Source organism: Lepisosteus oculatus, chromosome 28 (assembly GCF_040954835.1).
Source record: "Lepisosteus oculatus isolate fLepOcu1 chromosome 28, fLepOcu1.hap2, whole genome shotgun sequence".
In the NCBI taxonomy this organism is placed as follows: domain Eukaryota; kingdom Metazoa; phylum Chordata; class Actinopteri; order Semionotiformes; family Lepisosteidae; genus Lepisosteus; species Lepisosteus oculatus.
In genome coordinates, this window is record NC_090723.1 from 1418045 (window position 1) to 1441464 (window position 23420).

The 23420-nt window shown below is 40.1% G+C and overlaps 1 protein-coding gene across 1 annotated transcript; it reads left to right on the forward strand.

Annotated features, from left to right (window-relative positions):
• Positions 1 to 343: 343 nt before the first annotated feature.
• On the forward strand, positions 344 to 22634 carry LOC102683613 (neurexophilin-1). The gene is made up of 2 exons (XM_015361861.2): positions 344 to 1248; positions 20400 to 22634. The coding sequence occupies exons 1-2, from the start codon at positions 1195 to 1197 to the stop codon at positions 21147 to 21149; spliced, it is 804 nt and encodes a 267-aa protein (XP_015217347.1). The 5' UTR covers positions 344 to 1194; the 3' UTR covers positions 21150 to 22634.
• The last annotated feature ends 786 nt before the right edge of the window (positions 22635 to 23420 follow it).

Genomic DNA, 23420 nt, shown 5'->3' on the forward strand with positions numbered 1-23420 from the left:
AAAGCGTCATCCAAATATAAAACTGTAAATGTGGTAGTTTTTCCTGAACTTAACCCTATCCTTTGGGATAAAAGATTAGACATCTTGGAGGTGCTCCGAATGCAAGCGAACACCGTCTTCCCCTCTCTTGAATTTTAACGATATGGACAGTAAGTCAGTGCACACTCGTTCGTCTAAGCAACAGACAGACAGTCACAACAGACTATTTTTCAAAAACCTTTGAAATGTTGCTTTTGATTTTACGCCGGAAAATCTTGAGCAAGACGGTGCGGACCTCTTTCTCGGCTTCCACATTGTGGCCGCGCATCAGTACATCACGAAGTTTTTTAAGAGCGAATGGGTCTCAACCTGTCTAGTTTAAAGGATGCTTCACTAGAGCTGGCACTGTGGGAACCTGACCTCTCCAGCGGTTTCTACACAGGCGACGCTCACACAGCGGTGCCGAACCGATTTCACTTTTCAAAAGACCCCCCCAAAAAAGGCGACACGATTCTGCAACTCAAGTACTGACGTGGTTCGCATCCACGCCGGCTTGTATTCGAGAATTCGATGTTCGCTCTTTATCCAGGATTTCAAAGCTGGGATTTTCCCCCCAGTTCTTTTTCTTCCTGTAAATTCGAAATTCTGAAAGACGGGGTTGCTGTTCACGTTAGAACCGGCTTCAGTCTGCATTTCGGGAGTAACAGCAATTATTTTCACAGATGTGAGATGGTGTTGCTCTAATGCGAGCAGTCTGTTTTCCACCAGGTAGCAGCTGCGGTAGTCATTAGGTAGTAACACCGAGATATAGGGGGAGAGAGGGGGAGGTGGGGAGAGAGAGGAGAGAGAAAGAGGGGACGAGAGATCTTAACGGGAATGCCAGTCTCTAGGCTTGTCAGTGTGCCTGCTGTAATGAATGTGTGCGCACTCTAGACTCATCCTGCGAGGACACTGGCGATTCTGCAAGGCTTTTCTTATCGTTGTTTCGTGGGATCTTTTTTTTTTCCTTCTACCTATGGATCCCCAAGATTCGTTTCGGTTCACAGAAAGCAGGAACTGTTAGAGGGCTGCACGTCTGTATTAACGACATTTCCAACGGCTTTTGGATATGGGACCCTGCTGTAGAATGAGGAGTTATCGTAGAGGAGGATTTCAGTCTTCCTGAATGAAGACTAGGCTTTGAGCACGGGAGCTGAGAGACGACACGCTGTGAAGATGCGCTCTATCCGCTGGCTGGTCTTGCTGCTCATCAATGGGACTGCTTGTTTGGTAAGCGAGGGTTCAGCGCCGTTCAAGTTACAGCTCATACTCTCTTGCCTTCATCATCAGAGTCTGAAAGGCGCTGGTTGTAAAGCGTTAAAGAAATCTATTGTGGGGCTAGAAGACATGCAGTAATAGGCATTTGCTGCCAGGTTTCAGGTCTCTAAGTTGTGCAGCGCTCTACAGCGAAGCCGCTCTGTGTTACTCGCTAACTTGGGATTCATCGCTGCTGCGCACGTCCTGAGCTGATCGTAGTCCTCATTCAAAAATGCTTCTAAACCGGTCAAACAATGAATAATGGTGAAGTTATCGTGTCTGGCGTTACGTGCGCAAACTTTGTAAGTAATCGGGGGGAAAAAAAACGCTAAACTGCTCACGGAGGATTAGTTTGCTTTTCACCAATATTTGAGGCTTGATAGTGACTTTCACGCATATCAACCGGTTTAGAGGACTCAGACTAGTGGATGTTGAAGGGGAAACCCATTAAAAAAATGACTCAGTGAATGTTTTGTTTGCTGTAGAATTATGTAGGCAAAAGTTTCTGATGATAATTTTACGGTGAAGTTTGCATCGTGAAGGCTTGCTCCCTGCCTTTGCAGTTAGAGCGCTTGCAGGTGCCTTCAGTTTGTTTTTAATTAAATGTTGTTGATGCTTTTATTTTCATTTAAACTTTTATCCGCTAAATTATATGTGATAACAGGTGGAGGAGGGGGTGCTTCTGGGCTTCTGAACTTAAAACAGAAATCCCTTGTTAGTGTATGGACATCTTACATATAGATGAAGTATGCAATTAAAATTATACATGCATATCTAAGCTGTCGGGTGTTAATAGGCACGCTGTAAAAATCCATGCCCTGTTATTTTATAACCCCCATAACTCTGGCATCGCATTTTCCGCGGCGTGTCTGCTGTGGATTGAGTAACAATAAAACTGATAGACGGAGCTGTTGCAATTCGTACCAGTAATAAACCGCTGGAATTGTATCGGGATTTATCCTCATCTGTACGGCTTTTTATTTTATTTATTTTGTTCACGATACAGCATCTATCAGCTATCCTAGAGGCTGAATTCCTAATAATTACGCAGAGAGCTTTAATTACTGTCAACTTGTTTGGGAACATCTGCGTTCACTTTATTAGGCTAAGGAAACAATCTGAACAATTGTTTGAAATTAATTGCTATAAAGAAATATCCTATACCTCAAAACATCTTTAGCTGGTTCACTGCATTTGGAGTTCTGTACCACCCATTCCGAAATGAATTGAATCCGTTTTTTAATTTAAAAATAAATGTAAGAGTTGTGAGGCCTTCGTTTTCTAAAAATGCAGTTTTCAAAACCCAAACCGATAGTACTGAAATGCTAGAGCACAAACGCATCCGATCGGTACCGCCAATTACACAAGCTTGCACCGATTAGATGGAATATCTGCCATGCACCCGATTAAAAATGATTATATTTTTATTTGTAATGAGCAAACGTAAAAATTAAATGCTGTGCAATTAGGTTCACAACGTGTTACAGTTAAATTAGCCCACGAGTTATAGTAGGTGACATTGTCCTTGGTAAAATAGCTTCTCACCCACACCCACAATTTTCAAGAACTATAAAAGATGCTATTAACTAGTAATTTAGAGTTTCGCTATTTAAAATGCTAACCCGTTTGGTTTTGTTCCGTCTGATCTTAATGTGCTTTTACTTTTTTCGTCTATACAACTTGTTCAATAAAACGAGAGACTCAGAAGAAGCATAAAGTACAAAGTTGATCTGCTCATTGAGCTACAGATTTTATTGTTTTTATAACGTGTTGTTTGTGAAATTATATACAACAACGTATTCTACTGCGTAGAAACAATATAAATAGCCTGTTCTTTTGATCGTGATTTGAATAAAATGAACACATAAACGACAGAATTAATGAATAATGTGCGCTTGTATATTCAAATTGACGCTTCCGTTGTGTTCGTTTAATTCACCTCAATAACGTCAAACCCCATATAAGATAATATCTTCAATCTTTTTTAAATGTTTTCTCAAATCATTTTTATTTTCCCAAAAATATATGGACTATTTCTGTAACGTTCCTTGGATATGTGCGGAAGAATTCTATCAGTTTCCGAGTTAAACATTTTAGTTGGTAACTAATTCCGTTCTTCTGTGGCTCTACTGAAATACATGCTCATATTCCTATATCTTATGGCTTAATTACTACTTTTCGACGTTTGAAAACTAAACTGACAGTTAACTAAGACGTTGCCATTGATATAACGTCGATTTAAATGACAAATATTTGACTTCAGTTACTTTCCATGGAAAGTAAGCATTAGTAAGGGTCGTTCGCTACCAGTTTATTCACACTGTACAGTATGCGAGCTGTGTGCCCTGGGAAATACCCACCACCACCTCACCCTCTGCGCGGGGCCGGGCTCCACTCTCTCAGCCCCGGGGAGCTGCTGCACTGCTGCACCAGACGCGTGAGAATGAGAGGGGAAACGTCGGGCCCTTCAGGGCCAGAGAGGCTACCTGCAAGTGACCACCCGTTGCAAATTCACTCAGCGTGCCTGACGGAACCGGGGGAAAGTACTTTTCAAGTGGGGCTTAGTCGCTTTTCTGTACTGACCGTTTTACTACAACCAGGGTTCCATAGAACGCTAAAGCACACAGTATTTAACTGCAGAGCGTTTACTGAAGCTTAACTAAGCTTAACTAAGATTCCGTCTTGCATTGATGATGAAAAAGAATGCCTATTCAACCTGCATGTATTGAACTCGGTCCAAAAACTGGCTGAGTTTCTTCCTTAGGGGTCTGAATTTGAGTCTTAAATAGTTTCAGGGTTATCTGTATATTCAGAATTTCACCTAGTTGCTAAATCGGCGAATTTAGGAAACTTTATTCTCCAGCTCCAGTAAATTTGTAACGCTTAGGCCGATGCACAACGCTTCTGTGTCGGTGAACGCTCAGGTCTGTCACTGTCACGAGAGTGTCCCTGTGCGACGGGGCACTCCATTTAATACGGCAGGCCTACAGCTACACCGCATACAGTATATATTATAGGTGCCCTTATACTTTGAGGAGAAATCTGCAATTTTCCTTAACTACTACACTATGTAACGCATTTGGTCCTATGATTTTATTCTTAACAGTTCCACAAGTTATCGTACCGTAAGTGGCTAATTACCAGGCACGAAAGGAATTATTGGCACGTACGTCTTGCTTATCTGAATTACTCATAACTGTGTAAAAACAGATTAATCTGGTAATTATTTATTTAAAGCATGCATGCTCATTAATCCTTTGGTGTATTTACACTGCAGACATGTGTTAAGAAGCTTAACAGTGTGATATGGACTTGATTTTGAAAATTCATGGATAATGTATAAGGCTTCTGACAATGATTAATCTCACAGCAATTAATATGATATTTAAGTATTATTAGTAATGTTAGATTAACAGAAAAGAAAGGATTTTTAATATGCCATTTTTTGCCATCAGATAATATGGACTGTGCAAGCAAATTATGACAGAGCAAAAAAGTGCTCATCTTGTGCTGCTCTTAATAACCTTTATGCAGGTCGAGCTCTCCTTTATTGCACCTATGACTTGCTGCAGTATTATTAGACACTCTGCTGATGTACTGTATTTTCCAAGTGTCTGACACTACCCATCAATCAACTTTCCGAAGAATATCATAATACTATGTTTGAATTGTCACGCCTTTTTAGTAATTGGCCATGAGGAATTGCTGTAGGGAGGGAAATTAGCATCACATGGCTCTAAAGCCTCTGAGTGCAAAAGGTGAATTTCATGTGCTTCCCAGACACAGGAAGTGTTTTGCATCTACTGTACAGTACGTACTGTAGTTCTGATAAAACAAGCCACAGCATTCCTGGCTAAGAGGCTACTGGTTACTCTTTATAACTTTAAGCCATTCCAATACATAATAGAAAATACAATAAAATGACAAAACAAATAAAGGAAATGCATACAAGATGTGCAATGCCTCTGCTGCACAGAGCAGAGTGCAAATACTGTCCTTTAAGTATTAAGCAATGTCTGGTAAAGAAGAATTGATTACGATAAAAGAATGGAGCTGAGCAGGGTTTAGAATTAGTTATATATTTCATAGGTATGTGTTTTGTGGTGTAATGGGCAGATGCAATTGAAAATCAGTTCTATTCAACTTAAAATCCATTCAGTATTTCATTATTTATATGTAAGCTATTATCGAAACCAATATACAGTATATGAAGATTTAATTTTCTCTGTATGGCCAATATTGAAAATTGTTATTACTTTTTTAACTTGTCCTTAAATTCCTTTAAATTGTGTGTTTGGTCATAAGAATCAGGGCTGGTCTCCTGTCTTGAATGATATTGAGTATATTGAGCACAGCATTATTGGGAGTGGGAATCTGATTTTTTTATTTTAATCAAATTATTCTTCGTCATCAGCCCGTCATCAGCCCACGTGGCTTTGGTCACATGGTGAACTCCCTGGGCAGTTGCCAAAATTAGATGAAATGAGACCTGACCAACTGGAATGTGCCCCACAACAGCTGGGCATCTCACCAGCTGCCTACACAGATCAGCACGGATCCAGATTCTTTCTATAATCTACTTGCATGTAAAGTGCACAATAGTGAGAGATGTGGATGGGATATACTGTTCCTAACAAACATAGAGTCTATTGCACAACCAGTGAAAACATTAAGGCAGCAAGTGAGTGAAAAATAATCATTTTATATATTGTTTCTTCCTGGGTTTCTTAAATCCTTTGTGGTTATTTTTTCAAGAATATGAGGCGGATTTCACTCTGTAGGAATAAGCTTACAAAAATACCTTTGAGAGGAACAACCTTTGGAAGCCTGCTGGTTCTCATTCTCAGCTGTAGCACAGAAATAAATTGACTAAACTACAGGTATTCCATCTGGCCCTGCCACGACATTATGGATTGTGTTTGACTATGTTGGTCATGACTTGTGAACCTTGATAGCAACGCTGTAATCCTACTGTATATTTCCTGACTTGTGAATTGGAGAGTGAGCAAACCCAGAGGAAACCTGTGTGAACACAGGGACAACATACAGACTCCACACAGATGGCAACCCATGTCCAATGGGGAACCCAGGGCCCCAGAAGTGCAAGGCAGCAATGCTAACGACTGCTTCACCACGCCACCCTTAGTTCTTCATGTTGTCAGATGTATTGCAATGTATTGTGTATTGTGTTACCTGTATTTCCTCTACCTGCCAGCAAAGCACATTTCCCAGACTGCAAAGGAAGGAAGCTGGGTGGCGGTATGGCAGAAAATATGTGCACCACCCGGTGGAGATTTTTATTAAGTGTGCGTTGGATTCCCATGAATTTATTTTAATGGTTTTGTGCAGATCTCAAGCTATACAAAGATAGATTTATCTTTATGGCTGGTCAAAAATGCCTCATATACTTGTGTGTGATGAACACTCTGGCTGTTGCTGACCAGGGAGCAGATTAGAGAGGAATCCTGTGTCGCTGCTTCGGTCATAAAGTAGGCTATAAGCATTCTGTCATTTTTTAGATTAAAAACAAAATGTTGTGTCCCTTTCGGTTATTGAGTTAAATTCCATTTAAAAACAAAGTTAAAATCCAAAATGTTTTTTTGCTTCCTTCCGTATACCACACACCTGGTGGATTCAGATTTGGAAAGTCCTTGGAAGTCTGTTGTTCAATCAGGTTGCTCCAGTTAAGTGGGCACAAATGTAGTTCTCTTTGGATAAAAGGGTCAGACAAATTTATTAGGCACTACTTCCTAATAACCTCAGTTTTATAGCTCAATGGCACATGTTAACATGGCACATGAGTGTTATCTTGTGACTTGACTGCAACTACTGCAGTCATTTCTCCAATTGGAGTGGTTTCAGAAAATTAATGGATCAATGTATGAACAGTTTTTCAAAGTTACACTTTATTCCAGTCCAGATTAAAGACAAATTGGAAACCTAATCCTTTCTCAAAGTGTTCCTGTGTACTTGGAGTCACACATTCACAACAGTACAAACTAGTCTATTCTGTGGGTCAGATGAAAACGTCTTTGCAGGATTAGTATTTTATTTAAAAATGCATTACTTTTAGAATTTCTTTGTGTATACAGTCCTTATACTGTATGTTGCTGCTTTGATTTCTGCGTTTGTGATAAACAGTGTGTTCAGAATGTTGGTTGTACTCAGGATAAAGACTATGTTCAGTGTAAATTCTGCTCAGCTCATATTGAGCTTATAGATTCTGCTTTTGATTAAGACTGCTTAATATAAACAGAGCTCTCTATAAAGACTGTGCTCGGAGTAAAGACTGAACTCAGGATTTGTTCCATCATTAAGGGATGTGTTCGTTTCCTGCAGAGTTTGACTGCACATGTTGAAAAGGAAGCTATAGTTATTTCTAAAACAAGAAGATCAGGAAAAGGGTGCAAGAGAAGACTTAAGAAATGAAAGCATCATAAATATGGGCTACCTGACACCTTTACTTTACCTGATTTGACCTTCATTACATTAGTCTCTTTCATACAGTACTGGAACAACAAACCACACCATATCATGCTGTAGTAGTACAGTAAATACAAAGATGACAATTTATGGTCCTTTAGGCACATATAACCAGTGAGACCATTCAGCTAAACTAGGCCATTTGATGGTCAGTCCAAGGTTACAGGACACACAGTGTTTCCTAGTTGTCATTTCAGGTGACCTTTTGATTTCCTAAGTGGTTTAATAATTTCAAAAATTAACTGATTTAATCCTTTTTCTGGTCAAAAGTCTTTGATGATTTAAAAAGGGTAAAATATCTATTATCCTATAACCATAAAAACCAGAGTTATCTCACCCCTGCTTTAAAGTGAGATAAACTATAATTAATTTCCCCAGCTTTCCTGATTTCAGTCCACTAATTGATTTTGCTATTCAGTCTGACCACTTAATACAAGCAGAGTGCTGCTACTGCTTTCTTGCCTAACAAGTCTACCATTGTGCATCCCTGAGTGATTAAATCATTTATATATACAAACAAGACACAAAATATGCACAAAGTTCACGTCATGCTTTGTGCTAAAGTGATCCTTACACTATTAGCTTGGAGTGACTAAAAAGCCAACTAAATCTTTCATCACTTCCATGGAGGGAGTAAATGATGAGGCTTAAAAATTATTTTAAAATACTTTGTGTTTGCAATAAAAATGCATGTATAATGTACCATGTTTTTGGAGCCTTGTTTTTTAATATTTTTTCATCTATGTAAATCAGCATCTATCCAGAAGCCACCTGGGAGTTTGTCTGGAGAAGCAGGGAGAATGGTGCTACTGGCGTTCAAGTCAGACTCTCTCGAGATCCCGGAGCGCAAGCTGGCTCTCTAGTTACAGTGTCACAGTGGCGCTCCTCGTGAGGCTGACTGCAGGCTACAGCTTTCCTTTTGGAAGTTGCAGATCGTCCTTCGTCAAGAGTGTTGGAAAAAAAAAAAGAAATCTGTTGCAGCACTCTGCACGAGATCTCAAAGGTGTGGTTGAAGCTTATCCATCCGGGAACAGCAGGATGAAATGCCAAATCAACCACAGAGCAAGCAACCTCCTTTCATTTGGGAGTTTTCTTGCATCCATCATCCCTTGCAAGACTTCCCTTGTATTGGACACTATACAGAGGAAAAATTATGCCTGTAACTTTTTTTTCCTCTAAATTCAAATCCAGTTTATTCAAGATAACTAAATTAATAAAAATAATGCAAGAAAGGATGTTTGGCTCTTTTCTAAACTTCCACAGCCTCCAGGATAGTGGATCTCATAGACGTTGATGACATTCCAGCAACTACACTAGGCCTTGTACAGTAGTTCTACTAGAAGGTACTTAACCTTAAGGTACTTAGCAAGAATTCTTTCTGATTGTTTTGTTTGACTATTTTAATTAATTAAAGTACACTTAATGGCTCAATATCAAGACACAACTCTTTGCTCTGTAAAGTTAAGAAATATTCTTTATTTGACTGACTCAGTCTTGTAGTCTAATCCAGTTTTCTATATGAACTTTAAAAATTCAGCTCTCCTACCCTACCTAAAGTATGTAAAAAATGCACTCTTTCTTGACAACATTGTGTGTGCCTGTCAATCTAGTCTCTGTAAGAGCATTGACACAGTCCTTACCATTAGACAGCTCAGTAAGGGGCACAGGTGGTGAGCTTTTCAACAGAGAATAACAGGGAATAAAGGAAAAACTTTTAATCCCACTGAATGGTAAAGCACTGTTCGGTGCAACTGTTTGTCAGCCAGGCATCAGATGTGTATAGCAGCATACTGTATGTATTAACAGTGAAAGAAAAGTCACTCCTGGTTTTAGAATATAATCCATGTTTTAATGCCAAGTGTGAAAAGATCTGTCCTTGTTTTTATTTTTTTAAAGCATATAATAAGCATTTTCTGAATATGAGTAGTATCTCAAAGGTTGTGGGACATTGCTGTTGTACCCTTGTGTAAGGTACTTCATTCATATTGCTCAGGCAGAATACCTACTGTAGCTGTATAAATAGGCAAAAAGGCTTTGAATAAACCCCTGAACCACATAAATTCAAAATAATGAAATAGCTTAAGATGAAAAATATGAGATGTAAGAATTTCTCAGGACAGTCAGCATACTACCGAGTGTCTCTTAAGATGAATCTTTCTGGCCTCTTAAAGCTTGAAATATAAGACAAAGATTGAATCAATGCTCCCAGTCACAGGCAGCACAGTGCTGTTGTGATGACAGACCACTATGTGGGTCAAAACACAGCCAGTAAATATTGAATCTTTCATAGTTCAGGCTAAGATGAATATTTTGGGTGTTCAAAAAGGTTAAACCACTGAGTCCAGGATTTCCGTGGAGATAAAGCACTCAGATCACTAGCATCATTATAAGCTCGATATTACAGAGGGAAATACAGAGCACGGAAATCTGCCTGATCAGGAATAAATTTGCTGCTACTTAAAACAAAGAGTGATGGTGAATCACACATTAACGATTTGAAAAGTTCTTGGTGTAATGTGAATGCCATGGGGAGATATTTGATGGGATCATTCAAGAACCTGAGAGATTAAATTAACAAACCTTACTGGATAGATGGAAGGAGATGGACAGCCTTCAGAGGTGAAAAAAACTCCAATTTCTTTATGATCCATAACATTCTAATTTTTAACGCATTGTGCATAACAATCAAGCTGATTTCAAGCGAACATATATTATTAATTAAAAGTCCAATAGCTTGTTTCTTGTGAAATGACTTTTTTTTTCTCCCCTCTCCATTACAGTAATTAGCTAAAGGGCAGCAATTTCCAGTTTTAATTGTGTAATGAAACAAGGAATCATCGACCGTGCGGCCGTTATTCCTAAGAGCAGAAAAAAAAACGGGAGAACATTTCATAATTTGCAAAGCATTTGAGCTTTTAATTAAAAATTTATGCTGTGTCAAGGTATCCATTTCCAATTTAAAGGTTAGTAGAGAAGTGAAGCTTTATCAAATGTTTCTGAATAGAAAATGGTAAGCATAAGCCAGTTTGAGTTGCTGGTTATTTTTTTAGATTTTAGACAAGTGTTCAGTATAAAGTGAGTCAGTTTATGCTGATTGTTTTGGTCTAGTGATTTGTATAAGCAGGATTTAGTTATATACAGTAAATGTTCCTCCTAAATAAAATAAATGTGCAAAGTTATGAAAATTCTGCCCAAGTCACCCACAGATTTCATCCTCCTGTGGTAGAATTTAGTTAGACTTAATTTCTTCATGTTCAGAAGACAAATTGCCTGCCAGCTGTAATGTTAGGTCTCTATTTACACTGACCAGGTTCCCTAAAGAATCTTCATGCTAAGTATGTCCATTATGGAATCGAAGGAGGCAGTTTGTGGCTGTGGTATAAAACACGCTCACAAGTGCCTGCTCTAAAGATGCTCTAAAGATGAATGAATGAATGCTTCTCCAAAGCACCCTCATAATAAACATATTTCAAAAACTGGCCTGAACTGTGCTGTGACTTTAATCACCAGGCTGTCTTTCTCGATGTGGACGTCTGTGTTGGGGGACTTCCGTGCCTCTTACAGTGATTACAATGATGTCACAGTCTCTTCCTGGTGCTCTAGCCATCCTGCTTTTTTTCTGCTTCTTCCTCCATGTATCGTTGTTAGTTTCAGTGTAATGTAATGTATGCATTCAGCATGCTTACAGTAAATTGAATTTCCGGAGTTCGTTCATAAATGTGCTTCCTTAATCTGGACAACATGACCACATGCAATGTAAATAATGTTTATTCAGTGGTTAGTTAGTAGGAACCAGTTGAGTGCTGCGACTCGGCATTCTTGAATTCTGTCATTATTGAATATTAACATATTGGTATTCCATCAGTGCTGAAGCATAAGAAGGAGTATAATTTATGCAGGGAAACTTCATGCTTAATTGCTTAATTGATCGATTCCTTACACAAGTGTTCATGATCTTTAAATAACAGGAGATTTAGGGTGACTTATAAGATTAACTGTATTAGAGTTCTGCAGAATCAGAGGATTGAAGACCCCAGCTCTACTCTCTGGTGCTACAATATTCACCTTAATGGTTTGCAGTAGTGTTTTGGTTTTCTTTAAGTCTACTTAAACTGCCAGATGGAGCTGGTGTTAACAGAAGTTGACCGAGATTAGGTTAGGTTCTACAATCCAAATATTGCCAGTTCATATCCAGGCTGTGCCACTAGTGACTAGGATTCCTCAAGTATTGGTGCACATCCGGCTAATTGCCACTGAGGTTATGTGGTTTTATGTATCCTCAACTTACAATAGAAGAGTGACCACTTTCTGGGCTCTCCGAAGCCTGTGTAGCTTTCTGTTAGAACCAGCTGTTTGTATGTGTATCATAGAGGTGGAGGTCTGAATCCAGTTTTGTACTGTAGGCCCATCACGTAACTGTTTTAGTGGCTAGAATACTTCTCCAAAAACTCATGAGCAATATGAAATGTGATTGACAGTATTTTTTTTTCACAGTCCCATTTTCAAAGCCTCAGAGTCACACATTAGTTCAGTGGTGTGAATGACACATCAAGAAAAAATCATTGTCTTCAGGATCCATCATGTCACTGTGACATGAAAGAGATGTCTGAGATTGTATAATGAGGGGATGTGGGAATCACTGTGTAAAGTTAAAATTCTCAACATTTGTCTCTGTTATATTCAAAGAACAGTACAACACACAGTATTAATACTAATAGGGGAACACATACAATGGCCAACACAGCTCTCTCACTTTCCCCTAATGATGCCTATCAGTGACATCACCCCACTGACGTAGGTTTTAAAGTAACTCTGGATCAATCATCAGGTGCAAGACTCACAGAACAGCTTTTAATACTCACGCAGTAAAGCACCATTGCTGTGTCGTGTCTCTTCCAGCTTCCAGCCATCTAAACAAAAATGTTAATTGCAAAATGTAAGAAAACATTGGTCCAGATGAGTTGGAGAAAATCTGAACAGCGTTCATGGTCAGGCCCATTATAATAACATCGCCTTTGTTGTTGATTAGACTCTGCTTGCATTTCCTACAGCTTCAAATATCATATTAAGGATTGCTGAAATACTGGGGTAGCTCCTTTGTCCTAATCAATCAAAAATGCTCATTTGGTCTGATGTGTTCTTAGCCACTGGTTGTTTACCAGTATGAGTTCTAGGCTTGCTTTAAGCAAATGAGTTACAATTAACGAGTAGATGAGCCCTGCATTAGCCTTGGCACAGCAGTCCACACTGATCTAAACACTGATGAGAAATATCATCTCTACACAGACACAACACACATACACAGTCTACGTATTCATTCCAAGGTGAGTAATGTGTGTCTGTGTTACATATCAGCACATTCTTTTTGCTAGCTCACTTCACCAAATGTCTCCGGTATTTCATGACTACAGCCACACCTGTCTCTTATGTATCAATAATCGTAGTTTTGCCATTATGAAGCAAAGTGGCTTGGGAAACACAGAAAGAGAAAATTCCCTTTTTTACAGACCAGGCTATTCTTTCTGCCTTCATCATGAAACCACACAAGGTAGTGCTGAAGGGCAAATGAATGTGAATAGTTTTATTAGCACATTCAAGGACTGCAATGACTGCTGTTTCATGCCATGTCATGAATCACTTTGTGCTTTTTTCTTAGGAGCTTGTCCTCTTTTTGTAGGAATCACAGGCATAAAATTCTAAATATGATCATCTTGTGTCTGGGCTCACAATAGGTTTAAAAGCTGTTTTCCCCATGTTCTAAAACCTAACCACAGCTGCAATGAATTGGACGTTCTGTGAACTAAGTCTTTTCAGAAACCTAAAGCACTGATTCAAATAAGAGTGCATATTCCAAAGGCACACAGAATTCAACCAAAATAGATGTAAGCTAAGGTCATGGTGATTTTATGGTTCAGTCCTTTCAATCTAGAAAAGGAAAATAATTCATTTTTTGAAAAATCATTAAATTAAGTAAAGCTACCCATCCTATGGACAGACCAATAAGCAATGTGCAAGTTCTACGCATCAGATGCATGGGAGACTAAAAGGTCTGTTTTGTTACAGTGATATCTGCACTTTTAAATAAATGAATGTGTAAAAGTAGAAAGTTGTTGTATTACATGTGCTGGCATGATTCTGCATCGCAGCACCTCTGATTACTTTGGCTCAACATGTTCCAAACAAAGGTAGCTGCCTTAAAAGATTCCTGTGAGGTGAACTGGAAATGAGGTTGAGAATGCATGTCTTTCCCTGGTGGACTTCATGATGACCAGCTGTGCAATGGCTTTTCAGACATTACATTTTACTTATCTTTTGGGTGGCAAGTGCAGAAACCTGAAACCCGGGTATAAAGGCTGTCCTGTATCAAACACAGCATAATACTGTACATGAGGCCAGGCTACTGTTCTAGGTACTGATGTGTTGGTGCCTGCTCTATTTTGTGCTGAGTGTTGCATTATCTCTGTGTCAAAGCCAATTGTGTGAGCATGACAGGGCTCCCTGGCTGCAAAACAAAATTCACTCTGAGTTCAACAAGGAATCAGAACTATAAGGAAAGCCAGAAAATCAGCACCACACCTTTAAATTGTTCTGAGCTCTCTCTACAGGCCTGATGACTGAGATCTTGACAGTGTTCGGGATGATTTCTGTCTCTGACTCCAGACACGAAGAAACAAAACCTTTCCCGCAACCTTTCCCGCACCCAACGTTCTAAAGCAAAAAAATAAGTAATGAAATTGCAAGGTCAAGAACAAATATATTGGCTGTCTGCCACTCTGGTGCCAACACAGTAGGAACATTCAAGGTGGAATGTGGCTGTACTCAGGCATAGGTTACCGCAGCCATGGCAACAACAACAAAGACATCCAATTCAGCATCTTTGGGATGAACAGGAACAGCACATTTGTCATCACAATCCTGACTCATGGCAGATGTATCCTGACCACAAACGTCTGAATAGATTAACATGAGAATTCCCTTTTACTTCCTAGCTCCTGGTATATTATTCATTAAAACAGAAGAAAAACATGTTACCAGGAAGCAGTTATATATCTCATTACCAGGACATGTCTTATAGAAACTATACCACATCGTTGCCAAGCTTAGTAGAAGATACTCTTCAGGAGTAGGAAGACACTAAGCAAGTGAAAGTTAGTGTACACATGCACAAAATTCCATCAGGAATTATTTAACTGCATCTCCTCAGTTTTGAGCAGAAGAGAAATTAAGAGGTGATCAAAACTCAAAACAGGTGAAATATGGTTTCCTGGAAAAAGCTGTCAACCATGTTTGTGACGAAAAATAGTGTAATTAGATCTTTGGACCAATCAGCAATTAGTAAACAGGATAACAAGATTGGCTGAATGATTCATTTGTAACCTTGCTTCCTTGTGTCATTATGGAGGAGGACAGAGTGTGGTTCCATCTACGTTATGGAGCTTATCCTGATCAGTAGGCCTGGAAGGGTTTCTCAAATTTCTTTGTTCTCAAACAGTTCGTTTTAGTATTCATTAGGCCTTTGTGTTGACACTTATATCTCATAATGACCCACTTTGAAACTAAGGCAATTCAGCTTGTATCAGCAAAAAGAGTTTACGTGCTGATAATTCATTACCAGGCAGCAATTTTCTATTATTCTAGGCCATGTTCATTGAAAAAATCCGTCTTTCTGAATCAGCTCAAACACTTGGCCCCCACCGAACAAGGTGTTGTATTCATTTCCCCCTCTGCTTTAGGATCTAACAGCTTTGTGCCACAATTGGTTGGGATTTTTAATTAAAACATCAAAAGCCTTAATTGTACAAGGAGCTTGGTCGTCTTTCCTTTCTGAAAGTGATAATTAGTTCTCCTCTCAAGCGTGCACATGAAGACTTAAATCATTCCACCCACAAGGAACCTCAGCTGCCTTCCAAACTGATGCATGTTTGGGCTTCACTTTTCCCACTTGGACTTCGCAGTGTTTGAAGGTCAGAGACAAATGCAAAAGGTGCATTTAGGGTATTTTGCATATACCTGTAAGGTGTCAGTGTGGCATACGCTTGAAGAGAAGGCTATTAATATTCTCAGGCATATGATTTTGGGTTATTGCATTGCAGTAAAGAAGACATGGATTTCAAATCAAAGGCAAAATAAGGGAAAGGCTATGAGATAATGCATGAAACCATAACATAACAATCGATAGAGTAACTGTAATTGACAGACATTTTCCCTATTGTCTTCTATTCCATAATGTAAATATATTATATATGTAAATATAAGATATAAGGAATAGGTTTCCAAGATTCTCCTGTCAGCTGGCAATACATGGTTGACTTAAGGGACATGAGACCACATTCCATCATCTTTCCCGTCCAGTACAATCTAGAGATCTCAATCCTGTTGAAAATATAGAAGTTCTGGAACACACAGTGCAATTCCACACATCTCTATCCAAATCACTGACTTAATACAGGGTTTCCTTACAAGAAGAATGGGATTCAGCAAGTCCAATGGAAATATGCCACACCTATGTCCCTATGTTCGCATGAGTTTTTGCTCGGTTTTCTGTGTGTCTGTGTGTGCCCTACGATGGATTGGTGTCCCATTCTGGGTGTACACTGCCTTTTGCCTGTTTCTTGTTAGGATAGGCTGTGGCTCCACAGTACTGGATGAAGCTGTTAGAAAATGGGTGCATGTCATACTGTACCTTGTTCAAGGTGTTCTTCTTGCTTGTAGATTTCCAACATTTTAGTCAGAGTGAGAGGCTCTGTTTCAGAAACCTGTACCTGTGGCTGGAAGGTTGCTGGTTCAAATCCTGTGGCTGGCACAGGAATCCTCCTCCGTTGGACCCTTGAGAAAGGCCCTTAACCCCAACTGCTCCAGGGGCGCTGTACAATGGCTGACCCCATGCTCTGACCCCAAACGCCTCCCTGTCTGTGTGTTTATGTCTCATGGAGAGCAAGCTGGGGTATGCAAAAAGATGAATTCCTAATACAAGAAATTGTATATGGCTAATAAAAAAAAAGTGATCTTAAAGTACAGCCCTGAATAAACCAAATCAAATGCTTGCATGGAATGTGATTTCCCAGGTCCTTTAGTAGGTGAATGTGACCCTGTGCCTGGATCACTGTCTAATCTCTGTTAAGTGCTTTGACTTCCTCCGGGAGATGAAAGGTGCTTCATAAAACATTTCTATTATAACAAATGGGTTAATGCCAGAAAAGATCAAGTAAGTGTGTGGGGGGCAATTTTATGCCCTTGATTTCCAGTGTGCGACTGATGTGGGCGTTGTAATAATCATCTCAAGTTCTTACTCAGCTAGCCCTAAAGTCCCATGTGCGATCAGTTCCTGTTGTTTTTCTGGAAGAGCCTATTTCATTTTTCATGCTCCGGTGCATCATACGTCAACCTCCCAAACACCACAGAGGGATGAAGACGTGGAGGCAAACAAATAAAGGTAGAAACGTATAAAAAAATAAACAATCTGATTCTCCCACGATAAGGCAGCTTGGTGCACAAACATCAATTTTAGCATCTGGGCACAGACAGGTCCATTACAAAAGAAAAGGGATGTTGCTTCCTGAGTGTAAATCTGTGATTGCTCTATTTTTCTGTTCATTACATCAGTGTGGACGGTTTCCTCTGAAAGGTTTTGATAATATCTATGAAAAAAACTCCATATGCTATGACAACAGGCTCCTCACACATTTAAAATAAAATAAAATCTTCTTTTGAATATGACCAGAGTCCTACACAAAGATTCAGGGAGAGCAGGAGCAGACACACATGACATGAGCTCGTTAAAGCATTTACCCAGAAATCAGTGGGACAAATCTTAATATGCGCCCCTACAGCGTCATTCACTTTTGACAAATGTTTTGGGGGTCCTCCTGGGGATGTGAGCCAGCACCCCCACCAGGGGGCCCAGTGAGAGAGTGTGAGCAAGCTTCCGCGTCTCCTGGGGATAGAAAGCGCTGGGCTCTCCAGCGCATTGTAATCAGACTGGCCTGCCTTAGGCAAAGCTCTGCAAAGCAACACTTTCAATAATGAACATGCCTGGCGGACAGAATAAGAATCACGCAATTACTGTATTTTATTTTAATTTTTTTTGTCTCAAGGCACATTGTGCCTCACAGAGGATGTTTAGGGAGCACACTGTGTGAACTCATGGAAGATGAAAATAATTAACTTGTTAGCTCCTGGTGTCCCTAATACAGGGCGGGGCCGAGGGGCGTGTCTCTGCAGTTCTGTCCATTGAATGAAAGACCACACCTGCAAAACACTACCAGTTGGTGAAAGCTTTTGTCTTCCTTTTAATCTTCCTGCTTTAGATCTGCCTGCACATTTTTCTCAGTGCTCCATGCTGACTGCTGCTCTCACTGTTCAAAATAATAGGAATCCATCGTGAATAATGTGTTGGGCCTCTGTGTAGAGTACAGCGAACACAGCCTAAACAAGACATGGTTTGTATTCCATTAGATCGATTTTGAAAGATTGTCTGCTAAACCTCACTCCTTTTTTTCTCTGGCAGCCTCACTGCCAGGTGAGGTTGTGATGATGGTGATGTTGTATGATACTAAGCTGAACCGGCTTCCACAGGCTCAGACAGTTTTCGGAAGCACTCAGATTTGGGAATTGCTCTGGCCAGTGTCAGCTGACCAACGTCCTTCTTTCTGCCAACAATATTTCATCTGGCACTGTGAGGGTCACTTTAAATGTAGATGGGGGTGTCTGGTGGGTGTAACTCTTTATAGCTAAATCAGTATTTATTCTAAGCATTGATTTTACCAGTAATTTCATCTGTCATTCCTGCGTGAAACAAATTTAGGGCATCACTGGTTGACACACAGATTATCTAAGACTAATTTACTAAAATTTAGAATTTGCTGATTCTAAATGCTTCTTCATATCCTTATAGCCCCTGGCTTAGATGGTCCTGGGGTCTAAAGCTATCCTTGAATCCAAAAGAAATGAGCAGTAATAACAACTGATTGAGACCAATATCTTTCAATGTTCCAAATGTGATAATGCTATTCCAAAATGTATTAGCCTACGTGTTGTATTGAGTGCCTGTGATTCCTTGCAAATTTTTCTAAAAGATTCATTTTTGCTGTCCCTTTGCTTCATCCTTTACTTAGTTATAAGCTGTGTCAGTTATGGAGTTAAAGCATTAGGTATCTCTTTTAATTATCAGTTTTAGTCCTAATTCATTTTACTCCAGGCTGGAATCAGATTGAAAACACAGCTGCAGAATTCCAGCAGGAGTAGACTAATTTAAGAACTAAGCAAGTAATGTTTTAAAGGATTTTGTTACAATAACAATAATTTAGCCATGAACAGAGACTTACCACCATTCCTTACAAAAAACAAATTCAGAAAGGATCTGAATCTGACAGTTTGCTTTTTAAGAGCTGTTTGCTTTCCAGAAACACAGAAGAAAGCTCACCAGTTCTCCGAGCATTGACAAATAGTATATGATTTCACAACCTTTTCTCTCCAAGTGAATGTAAACCACGTTCTTTCAATCCAAAATGAAAATTAAAGTATAAAATGAAAAAAATCAGCGATTGCATTAATGCTGCAAAAGTGGAAATGACTCTAAAGAAGCTTAATTTAATTCTTCTGTTTCAACAGTTTTTAATTGGATTTTTTTTCACCATTTGGCAGAATGCAGAACGACTCATCTCAACACAAACGCAACATGTTGAGCCCTGATTCATAAAAGCTGTTCACTTTAGATTTGGGAAGGGCCAAGTAAGACACTTAAGACTTTTACAAAAAGGGAATATCTGGAATCAGTTGGATCACCTCAGTACAAACAGGCTCACACTTTAACTGCATACAGTAGTTGTTAGTCTGTCTCGACAGTCCCAGAGCTCAATAACTGACACATTCTCGTGGTGCTGGTTCCAGACTCCCACAACCCTTCGTGAAAGGGGTTCTTCCTGTTCTTGGCTTTAATTGGTTTCCACATAGTTTCCACTTTTACCCTCTGGTTCGTGTTTCACTACTCAATCGGTAGAATCTCTGCTGTGTTGACTTTGTCAATGCCTTGGATTCAAGGATTCTGAATAGTATTAGCAGGTTTCCTCACAGTCTTCTCTGTGCAAGACTAAAAATGATTTAGCTCCTCCATCCTGTCATAAACATTGAGGCTAATATCATAGGATCATGGAACCCAACCTGCACTCAGGAACATGCCTTTGTCATTTGAGCTGTTCTGGAGCCTCGTCCTCTCATTTCCCCTGTGTTTGTGCTGTCATCATGGGAGCAAAAGTATTTGACCACCAACCAGAGATTCTACAATGCAAATGGATAAAACTAACTTACTGGGGTCTCAAAATGTAATGCAAGAGAAAAAATATCATGGTGTGTTTATCTGGATTGTCACATTTTAAAGAGTACAACCAGACAGCTTTGTATTTTTGATCACACAATTTCAAGTAATAGAAGTCGGACAATGGATTTACTGCGAGCGCAACAAACTGTTAATGTTAAAATGAGCTCAGAGCAATGCAGGAGACTGCAAGCACTGTCTCAGATAATTCCCCCTGGATTCTTTCATCCCAGATTGAGAAGCACGAGTCTAGAACACAAAAAAAAATTCAGTAATAGTGTCATCAACACTGTAAGACTGACGTATCTTTATGTTCTCCCTTTTGCAGTTGGCTCTGGGACAACCACACGCCTCCCAGAGTCAGAAAGGCGCAGAGGGTGAACGCACCAAGTCGGTGGGGATCCTCAGTGGCCAGGGCTTGTCTCCTCTGGGCCGGTGGATGCTGCACACCAAGAGCCGAGCAGCTAACACCACCTCCTTGGAGCTGCCTTACCGCTCACCACTGCCCTTCTCTAAGCAGGAGTTCTGGGAGATGCTGGGCAGTGACCTCCGGCCTGACCCGGTGTCCCGAGTGAAGCGGCGGCCCATCGTGAAGACGGGCAAGTTCAAGAAGATGTTCGGCTGGGGGGACTTCTACTCCAACATCAAGACAGTGCGTCTCAACCTGCTGATCACCGGCAAGATCGTGGACCATGGCAACGGCACCTTCAGCGTCTACTTCCGCCACAACTCCACCGGCCAGGGCAATATCTCGGTGAGCCTGGTGCCCCCCGTCAAGGCAGTGGAGTTCGACCTGGAGCGTCAGAGCGTGGTACACCCCAAGGACTCCAAGATCTTCAACTGCCGGGTGGACTACGAGAAGGTGGACCGCAACAAGAAGACCTCGCTCTGCAACTACGACCCTTCCAAGACCTGCTTCCAGGAGCAGACACAGAGCCATGTCTCCTGGATCTGCTCCAAGCCGTTCAAAGTCATCTGCATCTATATCTCCTTCTACAGCACAGACTATCGCCTAGTGCAGAAGGTGTGTCCTGACTACAACTACCACAATGAGATGCCATACCTCCCATCAGGATAGGGGAAAGGGCACTACGGAGGTCATGCAGGGGGCAGGGACATTAAAGAACTTGGTTTTGAGATTTACGTTACTTGTTGACCAGTGGCTAAGTAGAAGGATGTACCAGGAGGTGTCTTCAGCATTGGTCAAGGATAAAACTCTTTAAAAGTCTTTTATTATGTGCAGAGCTGCCCTGCACTTTCTGTCCATCCAAGTTATGCCCAGTCCTACCAGTCTCTCTCCTTTACTGATGCTTTTAATGTAACTACACAAAAACAGACTTCAAATTCATGTATTCAGAGATAGAGGGGCCAGGCTGTTCTCCTAAGAAGAAATCAAATTTACAGCATGTTAAAAGATTTTCTGTAGTCATATAAAAACTATAAATTCCAATGAATTCCAAACAAAGGATGCCCAGTTTTAAAGAGAGCTATTTTGAAAGTTGAAAGTGTTGTTTGAGATTCCTTTCTATTTCAATCAATATTAGCTGGCTAAGGCAAAACGTACAAGATAAGAAGGGTGGTTGAAATGACCCTGAGCAGCTTATAAAAGGGAATTCAAATCCTTAATATGTTTTACCACCAGGGATCTCTCAACTCATCCAGTTTAATCCATCCCCTTCATTAGTCTTTTGGATTTCCAAAATTAAGAATTCACTTATTTAGCAAGGACTGGAATTTCACACCTATGCACCAAAACTGGGAACAGCATTAATAATTACTCAGATGTGGTTTGCTAGGAGGCGTCAAAAATGATTGATATGTGGTATCATATGCACTGATTTTCTTATGTACTATTTGTCATGTTTTTACAGTTTGCAATCAAGTGAAAATATTTTTTAAGGTTGATTTGGACCAACAAGTCTAGAAAATGCAGTTAAATGCAGCTCTGAGCAGCTGAAGCCTCTGTTCCTTTAAAGTGTAGAGTAGTCTAAACGAAGTCTTCCAGTCTTCTTTAATTTTAAACAATAATTACACAGAGAATTGGAATCCCTCTAACTTCTACTTTTGGTCAGCTCGGCAAAAAAAACTAAACAAACTCGAGCTTTCCCTACAGCCTCAGTGCAGTGTGATTTAAAATTGACTCTATGGGATGCTGCTCAAAGTAAAAAAAATAGAGAAGGGTAAATACCTGGAACCAGTACCCGACATCCTTACAGATGTGGGATCACGAAGTGAATGATCAAACAGGGGCTTCAGCTGCAAGAAGGTGTGACAAAGCTCTGAAGCTACAGTGTGTGGTGGCGGGGTCTCTGGGCACAGTAGCACTTTGTAGGTACAGTATGGTCAATATCTATTCATTTCTGTTGCTACTCTATGTGCATCTAAAGCTGTAATTGATCTTCATTAAGCTGCCTCCAACAGCAAGAGGATTTTTTTTTTTGCATTTGAAAGATCTGTTTTGTTGTTAGCGTGGCATATGGTTCTTAAAATGTAAAGAAGTACGTGTTGATTCCCACATGTTAAATGGATAAAACTGAACAAATAAAAACAAATGTAGACATCAGAGGAGTCTGGTAAAACATAAGCAGATTGCACAAATGGTAACACCATTCCAAACATTATTTTGTTAACCTCCCCCCAAAATTCTTACTCCAGATTTAATTTTCCTCCATCCATCCCTTTTCTAACCACTTTATCCAATACAGGGTCATGGGGGAGCCAGATTCTATCTGTGCGAGCAGCAGGTGCAAGGCAGGGTACGCTCTGGACAGGACGCCAGTCCAGGGCAGACACACACACACTCACGCCAGGGCTTATTTTCCCAGAAGCCATTTAACCTACCAGCATGTCTTTGACTGTGGGAGGAAACCAGAGCTCCCAGAAGAAACCCACATGAAGAAAGAAAGGAAATATACACTCCACACAGAAAGTACCCAAGGCAGCAATGGTAACCACTGCACCACAGTACCTCCCGTTAAATTATATGCGTGTTCAAAATACACATGAACTGCAGGGAGAAAGGGTGACGGAGCTGATGGAGACTACCTGTAATCCCAGGGCAAGTGTTTTCATCTTGCAAATGTTTGGATTAACTGGACTGCCTATAAAAATTATAGTATTAAACTCCAATGCATCACTTTAACCATCAAATTCACTGTTGTCAAACTGATGGCCATATTCACAAAATCCTTTCCACTGTGCTACTCATTTACTGTATCTTCTGATGCATAAAGAAAATAATGATGTGAAGATAAATTGAGTAACTATTAAATCAAATCTAGTTAGATCCAATCTTGTGTCTTTAGGAGTACACAACTGTTTTGAAGTGTTCTCCTGTGTAATCTTTTCT

Excerpts from the sequence above, each read along its gene's own strand:
- LOC102683613 (XM_015361861.2), top strand. The coding sequence starts at position 1,195 with ATGCGCTCTATCCGCTGGCTGGTCTTGCTGCTCATCAATGGGACTGCT. Across the intron at positions 1,249-20,399 it reads TCAATGGGACTGCTTGTTTG|TTGGCTCTGGGACAACCACA; the intron begins GTAAGCGAGGGT and ends TCCCTTTTGCAG.